Genomic DNA, 10,115 nt, shown 5'->3' on the forward strand with positions numbered 1-10,115 from the left:
AATTTTGACATTTCAATGAGAACGAGTGTTAAGACAGTTTTAAAGTCTGATAGCAACCCCGGGTCAACATAATTGTAATTGGTCTTATCTTAATATTTAGTCCGTAATTCGCTAAACTTGAAGCCATCCTTTTCATCCTTTCCTAATGTAATGTAGGTTACTCCAAGGACAATATTATTGGCATGTATATTACATACTAGTAGTCATTGGTTGCATAGCCTGCCCAACATTATCAACAAGAGAACAAGGCAAGCCAAAAGGCCTGTGGTGGTTAAGGATAACGGGCAAAGAAATGTCATTGGAATAAATTAATACAAATTAGGTCGGTTTCCGACTCAAAGGAATATTTTCCACGTGAACTTTTTGTTGTAACCTGTGATACGAACCACTAGTACATGTGTTATACTGAGTCAGAATAGCCACTTCAGGTTATCGCGGCCTTGTCTCACGATGTCTGAGATCCGTCAAGAGCTGCGGACGACAAGGCCGTATAAAACCGACAAAAGAAATGAAATAAAACTTCAAAATGCAGTGTTTCTCTTCGTTGGTATTTGTAAATCCTATTAAACATACCACAAAGCTGTTATTATCTTGTGGAAAGTACTTAATCTGGATAATAAATACAATGTACCTTTAACGTTACATCGATCAAGTAAAGCCCAATCATACACGCTCTAAAATCGGAAGTTAGAAATCCGCCGCCGACAGAGCAACTTCTACTCGGCTTTTTGGGAATGGGATTTACAACTTTTTACTATGTCAAGATCTTTCAAGTTTCTATTCCGCTTTATCAAAGTTTTGACATACCGAAAGCCAAAACATCATGGCTTAGAATGAAATACCAAGAAATTACAATTAACGTATTTCTTGAGGCCGATTAAATGCATCCGTGATGTCTTACATGATTCAGTAGCGCCTGACTGCCATGCGCCAGTGAGGTAGAGCCGTTCAGCTGACCGTCATGACATAGCCATAACTGAATGCGTCTAATTTCACCTACAAAGTAATAATATATTAAAACAAGAGTCCTGCCAGTCTGGAATTGTTCATTGAACTAATAAATCTTATATAAAAGATCATAATGTCGTTGATTGAACTTGATACATTCAAGAAATGATGTGTACAAGAATATAGGCGGCGCTTCAATGGCGGGCAGGGCGCTACTTGACGCGCACCTCACGCGCAACCTAAAAATGATCCTATTCATGTCAAATAGTGTTTAAAAGGTTTTAAAAATTCATGTAAATATATATAAAGATGCCCGGACATGTTTGGGATAGTGTTCACTCGCTTAAAGCCAAACGTCTTATACAATTTTGCAGTTTTACAAGTCGGGACTGTATACCCCTTCAGAGCCTTATCTGCAGTACCGCTCCCGGCCGCGGACAGAAAAGTGACGAAGACGACCGTCAAATTGCCAAATTTCGGTCTTTTCGGGAATGGGGAAATGGTGGAAGGCTCACAAAGGGTTTGGCAATTTGAGACTTTTTTACTTTGATTTCGAAAGAATAACCATTTAAAATCGATAATGATTACATTTGATACATTTCACAAACTAAACTAAACTAAGTCAGGTAATAAATACCGTTTAATTCGAATGGTCGTGGCATCTCGTGTAAATTGTCACTTTCTGAAGAGCGACAGTATCAAATTTCAGTCCTATTTTGCGAAAAGTGAAGACGTTAAGCGTATAGTGCTTTTGTCCGTTTGCCTATCTCCATAAATTAAATTTTTCCTGTCAAAATGCTGTATCGTATGATTTGTAAATACAACACTGGGCACCGGGAGGCTGTTTGATAGACTGGATTTTGGGTTGAGTCAAAATCATCCAAAAATATCCTTTTGCAATCTAATTCGGTGACTATGATCATGCAAAATGATTACTTTCAAATTCCAATTCAGATTTCATTCTACAGTACATCATCACTCAACTTTCAAATCGGTTCGCTTTTTAACTGAATAAACGATTGACTGCCCCAACATATTGCAAAAATCAAAGAATGCAGGCACGTTATATCTAATTAGAGAAATATAAGCCTCAAACACTCGGCTACATCACGAGTTTAAGAGGTAGAGTCAGAGGAACGCTCTTTTGGTCACATCGTACTCACCTCCGCTTCGCTGGCATGGAAATTTCAAAGCGACCTTTAGTGACTAAGAATGGTACTACATGCACAGGACACTTACATCAAGGAGGTTGAATAAGGGCCAAAAGGTGACAGATCCAATGGTAAATGTAACTGGGCATTCATCGTAATGGGTTCACTACAGTTGATAGCGATAGTTTCACGATAAACAACATCACTGCAGTTACCGTACTGAAGGAAAATGAGGAAAATGATCGACATATCTGTGCGGACCACTAATGTCATCGTATAGTTAGGCAGAATATTGAATACTGCCTGTCGCGCTACCGTATATCATAATGTCATCAGAAAAGCATATAGCTGCTTGATTATGTACAAAACAGAGGTCACTCAGACGTCACTGTCTGATTTCTTTCACCCACTCCGCCCAACAGTCAAATAGATTGAAGCATATTTTGCTTGTGACTGCGTACCTAGTATCTCATCGTTTAGTTAGGCAAAAAGGAACGACTTACCAGCCGAAGTTTAACCTACCTAGTATATGTACCATTAACCTGATAATATAGTTAGGTAATCTAATACAAGTTTGCGAACTCATACAACATGTACTTAAATTATGTCATATTGTGTGTTTTGACCACACCTCACCTATCCCTTGACCTTCTAGTGGGTCGTTGGGTCACCATGACAGTGTGTGTGTGTGTGTGTGGACAGCATAGCTCCTTGATATCCTGTGTTCTGGACATGCTGTGGGTTTGATTTTTGAATGATAGATAGCTGTTGGCACGTACACAGAAAGTTAGATTTGTGCCCCCTAGCAGCTTTTTTGGAAGTACACCAGCCAATATTGCTGCTTTGGAAGACAATAACTCAATGGATCGATGGACTGTTGTGACAGATAACGATTAAATTATACAAAGCTTCCACTTACAAGATGTATAATAAATACGACAAAGGCAAGACAAAGTCATAGCAATGCAATAGTCTGTATAAACCAACAGCAAAGTTTATTGGCCAGCAAATCTTGCAACCAACATCAACAAATGTCATATAAATGAACGTTAGCAATAGCACGGATAAGTAAGACACAGATAAGTAAGAAAGTTACATCCTAGTTGCATGTATAGATCACAAACACAACATATACAAGTGCAGTGTCCTATGCTTTATAAGACATCTTGAATATTAGCATAGTGTATAGAGCAGAAGGCACAGTTCAGGGAAAGCGCAGTTGAACTTGTCTGCAGTGAGAACTTGAAATCTAAGGATATCTTTGCTTCATCACTTGTTACAAAACATATAATTAGATGTCTGTCACAAAGTGATCTTCCTGAAGCTTCAAGAGACGGATTTTCATGATAGTTTCTGGCATGACATTAGTGCTACTTACTCTGCAACTTGGATTTTCATCACAATTATATCAATGGACTTTTTTCTCCAAAATAAGTTGCAGATTTGAATACCATTGCTTCAAAAATAGTCTATGGAAAGAGTAGGGCAGTTTTGCTGTGTTGCCTTTTAGACTAGCATGACCAGTTTGTAAATGGTCAAGGTATTGACATTTTGGAGCATTTCCAGGAAATAGCAGCTGGCTTAAGCCCATAGTCATAGTTTTAGTGCTATAGTTTTTCTAGATAGTAAAGTCAGATTGATGACACAAGAAAGTTGACAGGGGGATGGTTAAAACAGGTCAACTGATGTCAAATGTTACAGCATATCTCAAACCTATGAAAGGAAGAGGCACTTAGAATGGAATGTGGAATCTACTGTAGCATTTCAAAGGCAAAACTGGAATTAGTCAATATAGCAGTTGATTGTCTGTCCAATCTCTTTTACAAAAAGTATGAGAATGCTAAGAAGTCGGTGAACATGCTGTGTACACTGAAGTGGGCATCAAACCTTTCACCCAACTCTCCATTCGCCTTTGGACCTTGCTTTGCAACATATTTTTTTATCAACTTTATATAGCATACAAATATGCAGCTTTTCCAAGCCATACATTTGGATGCAATTTGCAAAAGGCAACATACACAAGCCAACCATTTTTCATTCAACATGAGTTCTGCATGGCAGAACTCAAGGTAGGTCACAATAGTGCAAGCTGTTAGCTGTGGCATGAATCTGAAGAGAATGACAGTTAACTCATCCAAAAGCATAACATAATCCTGAAGCATTGATGACAACACAACATTCTGATTAAATTGAATACATACAAAAACTAATTGTTGTAAACCAAAGAAATAAATTTCTGAATCATATCTTAGCCCAGTGCAACTGTAAAACATTATAGCCCTCTTGCAATTTTGTCTGGAATGAGCAAATGACATCAGATATCAACACAACCTTACTTCTAAAATGAAGAAAAGAACAAGTTAATGAATGTATCCTGATTGTGATGATTAACAATAATAGTAAGCCAAAAGTGTGGAATGGTAAAAAGAGGTCCGCACCAAACACAACTTAATGTTCTAGTGCATCTACTTTTCTAAACAATCTATGGTGGAGATTCTCAACCATCTAAATATCAAGTCTGGTTTTTCAACGTATTAGCTGATATTACATAATTCTCATAACACCAATGCAAAATTCCCGCAGTTGATCAAACAACGGAATGATTAGCAAATCTGGAAATGCATCCATATTAAACAGATCAAAGTTAAAACACATATATAATTATATGATAATATGCATCATTATCTAGTTGACACTCCCCACCTTTTTTTAATACCTACATGTACATGTAGAAATGCTTCAGAAGCTGGTACATGCATGCTATTTAGCCTAACTCTCCACCATTCTAGCCATAAAGCACCACTACTCTAGCCTATCTAGTAGTTTCCAATGTGTTAATCATCTAAGATCTTTCTCTATACCCTCCACTTTGGGGATCACCCACACTGGATTAACAATACACCACTCCTGTTTCATCAAAAATAAATTGTACAACTCTTCTCTCATTTCTAAATCTTCACCACAAGGGTAACTCCTCTGGAAGAACAGGGTGACGTATAAGTTAGCACCCCTAGTGTTAAGGCAGTTAGCAATGATTGTGAAATGTACCTAATACTATATCTTATCTTATCTAGAGCAGGACTGTCTGCAGGGCCCATTTCTCTGTCCTGGGACGAGAATATACTTTTTCCCAGTTCGCCCAAAAAATTTGAACTTCCATTGACAAGAAATTGCTGAAATGTGTTTTGTAAGCATTAAACAAAAGGTGTAAAAATCAACAATGTGGGTTCCTAAACAATGCTGGAGACAGTCCTGATCTTGGAGTCTACACATATCAAATGTTTCACCTAGTTACATGTAGTACATATTACATGTATGTTCAAAGAGACCATAGATTGTTCTTACTTATTAGTGTGTTCTCAGCAATTGCATCATTGTAAGGCAATATGATTGAATTAGCTTAGAAGCTTTTATTATTTACTATGACAGAAATGGGAACCCTGGGGGGAAAGGCCAGACATGAAAGACTTTGCTGCAGTACAGGAGGCACAGGATCTCAAACTGCTGGGACAGCAACATACAGGAGTCCTGGCCCAACAAGTAGCTTGCAGTTGTACAATCATTATGATCATGCTTATCACCATGTAGAATCTGTACAGTGTTGTTTCCAACTAGAGTAGGGAGTAATACTATAGTATATCACATGTTTACTGATTGTCAGAAGGCAGGATGGAAGTGTGTTGAAAGCTCAGCACCATCTCTGGGACTGGAAGCAGCTGATATGTGCAGTAGTATTTAGCATGTCTCGGAACAAGCCTGGGAGCTAGAACAATCCAGAAGCAGTTTCCATAGCCACTGCCTGTTTCCAGGCATTCGCGTACAGAGTGTATCACCTGCATGTATAAGGTGGAATTTGAGGAAGGACATGGTGAGGACTTAGGAATGTTTGTCATCAGAATAGTCTTGATAATATTGATTCAGAAATGACTGACTGATTTTTGTACCAAACAGTTGAACAACAGCAGTACTTGTTCGGGACTCGTCCACATGAAAGTACATGTACTGTATTACACATAACCATACTGAATACAAACATCCCCTCTCAGTACTATCCATGGTCCAAGGTTGGACTCCTTCAAACAAGACGAAGGACCAAACAATGAACACAGATAGTACAGAGGGCACCTTTTCCTGAAGACCACATTAAGAAATGCTGCTCTAATCATGTAAAAATACTCCATCGTAATCAGTCTGGCTCCCAGGCTAGTTAGGGGGTTAGTTTATCTAGGCACTCATGAATGCAGCCTGCTTCTCCTTGAAAGCCTGCCTCCTGATCTTCCGCTCCTCCGCCTCTCGCTTCTTCTCCTCCAGCTCGGCCTTGATCTCTGCCTCGAACTTTGCACCCTTCGACTGTTCCTCAATCTGTGCAGGACAGAGCATTTAGATTCATCAGCAGTGGGTAAAAGCTACTGCCATGCATGCGAGGTAAGAAATCACATGAACTTCTTGGTTTTGATATACATGTATTGCTGGTGTTTCTACTTTGCGGAAAGAAATCTTGCCTCTGAAAATACCCCAAATAGTGTTTCGGTGGGGGTGGGGGTGTTGTTGAATGTATCAAAATTTCCCATAGGAACATTCTTCCCCCAAACCATAGCCAACAATCCAACAATATACGGGACGGAGATAAATTTCAAGCTGGATACATCACTGCATCAGTTATAAACTTGGTAATGAGAATCAATCTTATGCCATTGTCAATATTATCATGATGTTAATCTATTACAAGGGGAAACACATTAGATGTTCCAGATCATTATCAAACTGCCCTGTCCGCCCTACAAGATACATGTCACACTGTTAGAGAAAAAAAGTCTACTGTGTTTTTTCACCACCTTAAGTTTACAAACTCATCAACTAGTTAGGCAAAAATCACCATTTGTACTACATGGTATCAAATGTCCATCTTCCAGATTGTGAATCAAGATCGATATAGGATGATATTTCCCGTATTTCTTGAGACAGTACCTTTGCAGAGAAGAAGTCCCTGGCACCCTTGACTCCCTCCTTGTCGACGTCTATCTCCGCCAGCTCTGCCAGCTGCCCCAGCCCGCTGTCCTCGTGAAGCTCTCCTGCCGCTGCCTTTCTGAAGATCAGGAGAAACTGCACAGGGAGAAACATACAGCATTGTTAACCTGATGTTCCAGTGAATGTCATCTGCTTTTAGACCGGTCCAATGGGCTAGAGGTGTTTGTCTTGCATTCAGGTCATACCATTAAATGGTACATGCTGTTCTGACAATATATCTGCAAAAAAACCTGATCACTCACATTTTGTATGATAAAGAGTATTTGAGTTCAATACACTCCACTACCAGAAGACTAGCCCTCTGCTGCAGTGGCCTACGTGGCCCAAGGACTATTGAGATGGAGATGGGCATTGCCTCTATACATCAAAAGGTGGGAAAGGATTCTCACATCTGCTTTTGACCCCAGGAATATCTTGTGATCCATCAAAGTAAGTGTTATTAGGCCCATGCCAGCTTGTGAAAGTTCCAAATAAAGATAAAAGAGATAAAACATGACAGTAAAAGCTCCCTGTTGCAAAATTGCCTTAGGACTCCATCATAGAACCTTACTGGGAGGAGTCTTCTGTGAATAATTTCATCAGTCGTGAAAGTTTATTTCTCATTACACCAGCGAATTCACTGTGGAGATGCTCTCTTTGCCCAGAAATGAGAATTTGATAGATGAACAGTTTAATTGGATAAGAACTTTATCAAGATGAAACCTAAATGCATAATTTGAAATCAGGGAAATACATTCCATTTGCTTCATTTACCAGTTGATACGTCTGGCATGATTGCAACATCACTCATATTGTCTGGACTGATGCCACAAGGAGAAAAATTATGGAAAATCATTTCAGACAGTGTGATACGAGATGGTATAGTTGAAACAGACGAAAGAAAAATGTGGCTTTCATAATTCTAATATGTAGGTACACGTATGTAGCAGGGACCATTTCAGGCGTTAAATATGTTTTGTTACAGTAATCAAGCATGCATGTCAGTACAAGTGTATGTGATGATATTCAAGATGTTCAGTAGTAAAGACCTGAATTCAGTCAGAATAACGTGAATAACGAAAGTGGTGATATATTCATAAATGATACTACATTGTACAAGATGTTGTTCAGATTGGGATTTGCAAATCGTGATTCACCAAGACACGGGATTGATAACGTCTCACAAATGCTGATATAAATCCAGCTTTCAGAGGCGGATTGATCCCAATTCTCCGAATCCTGGTAGATCGAATCAAGGGCAATCCCATGGCTGGGTGAATCCTGATTCGTAAATCCTGGAATGAGCAAGGTTCAAGAAGACCAGATTTTTTAAAGAGTGAACGTTGAAATTACAGGTAAAATTTGGCTAGAGAAGGCATCAAATTGGTGCAGAATCCATAACCTGCAATATTGAACAATCCAATGTTGTCCAGTCATTGCCTGACTTGTGCAAAGCAGGAAATTGCCTCGAGAAGGGCAGACTGAGGGGAGTAAATGACTGTGGATGACAGCTATATTGAATTTTTGTAAGTTATGATGTCTGCAAATGGGAGGGGGAAATGCAATGCAGCGAAGGAAAAATATGCTGCCATTTTCCAATGACAATGTAACTATTTTCCAGCACAGTAAACTCTGTCTGGGTATGATACAAATTTCAATCTTCCTTTTTTCTTAATAATGGAAACACTTCTGCAGCCAAGAGTTTTTTGGGACAGATAGAGGGAAACAGAAAGGTGTGATATACAAAGTTTCCTTGCTGGCTGTCCTATCTTCAGCTGGTACAATCTTGGAGTTTATTTTTGAACTTCAGATTAAAGATTCAAACCCACCATATATACATTTCTACATTGAATTCAAGTTCAAACTTGACAGGTGTCAGTTATTTCGGGTAAAATGGGCATGGATCTCTTTCTAGAGCTCTCTCTCTATCTAGAGAGAGAGAGAGAGAGAGAGGGAGAGAGGGATTGATGATGGAAACTGCCACTTTACTTTGAAGCTGACAAGTAGAAAGCATGACAGGTACCAGGCTAGACCTGGAAAATGAACCCTCTGTCTGACAGTTGTTACTCCACAGTCCCTACAATAATCCTCCTGCCCCTGGCATCCTATCACTGTCCTCCTCTGCTGTTTCTTAATCCCCAGATAAAGTCAAACCAGAAACTGTCTGGCCACAGCAACTGTTAACAAACTTAAAGTCAATGCCTTTGGGGTAGTCCTTGGCCCAGCTTAAGGGGTTGTTGTAGGTCACAGAAAATCTTGTGAGAAAGGGAACAGCCTTAAATCCTATTCTTGACAGCCCCTAGTTGCTAGAATTCAAAGAAAAGATGCTCAAACATTTGGCCAACTCAACAACTATTAGCGTACAATTTGTCACATACCATTTGAAGGAGACACATTGCTTACGGTAAATCTGAAAATGTGGTGGTTTAGGTTTTCCAGGTGGACTCTTACTCTAAAATCACAATACTGCAGACATAAGTTTGTATTTTTACAGCATTGATTTCACAGCACACAAACTTTAAAAAACCCCATATAAACCTCCTTTCCTTTCCTCCCACAAAAGTAGGTCACCAAAGAAATGAATGACTTCACAAAGAGAGCAGCAAACTCTGTCCTCAAACTATCAGCTACAAGATGTACTGAAAGGACGTCTAGGAAGAAATAAATCTATCTTTGATGTGTTTTCAAATATACAAGGCTTGCGTCTGCTCTTCTTCAGCTTGGGACTGTAAGACGTGGGAAGGATGACACCTGGGACTGGAGACAAAGGCTCAGTCCTTCAAGTGTCGGGCTGCACGTCCTCCAACCATCAGTGTTGTACTCAGCCCGGATGAGTCCTTACGGTATGTCCGATAAAAAACGGTATAGTAAAGCCGCAATGCGTTATATCAGCCTAAAAAATGGTTCCCCGTTCTTGGAAGGGGTTAATAAATCAAGAGGAACTATTTTTGAAAGCTGGACCGCAGTTAGAAGTCATGTAATTACGTCTGAAAGTTGACCAATTTTCAC

At 39.4% G+C, this 10,115-nt stretch overlaps 1 protein-coding gene across 2 annotated transcripts in view; it reads right to left on the minus strand.

Annotated features, from left to right (window-relative positions):
• Window positions 1-3,063: 3,063 nt before the first annotated feature.
• The window catches only part of LOC118430384 (EF-hand domain-containing protein D2-like), a 33,022-nt gene continuing 25,970 nt past the window's right edge, over window positions 3,064-10,115 (minus strand). For both annotated transcript variants that reach the window (XM_035841239.1, XM_035841238.1), the window contains 2 exons: window positions 7,068-7,202; window positions 3,064-6,461 (listed from right to left, as the gene is read on the minus strand). In XM_035841239.1, the coding sequence (XP_035697132.1) occupies window positions 6,324-6,461; window positions 7,068-7,202 (273 nt within the window). In that variant the 3' untranslated portion in view covers window positions 3,064-6,323. The remainder of the gene's footprint in view (window positions 6,462-7,067; window positions 7,203-10,115) is intronic.

This window comes from Branchiostoma floridae, chromosome 14 (genome assembly GCF_000003815.2).
Source record: "Branchiostoma floridae strain S238N-H82 chromosome 14, Bfl_VNyyK, whole genome shotgun sequence".
Classification (NCBI taxonomy): Eukaryota; Metazoa; Chordata; class Leptocardii; order Amphioxiformes; family Branchiostomatidae; genus Branchiostoma; species Branchiostoma floridae.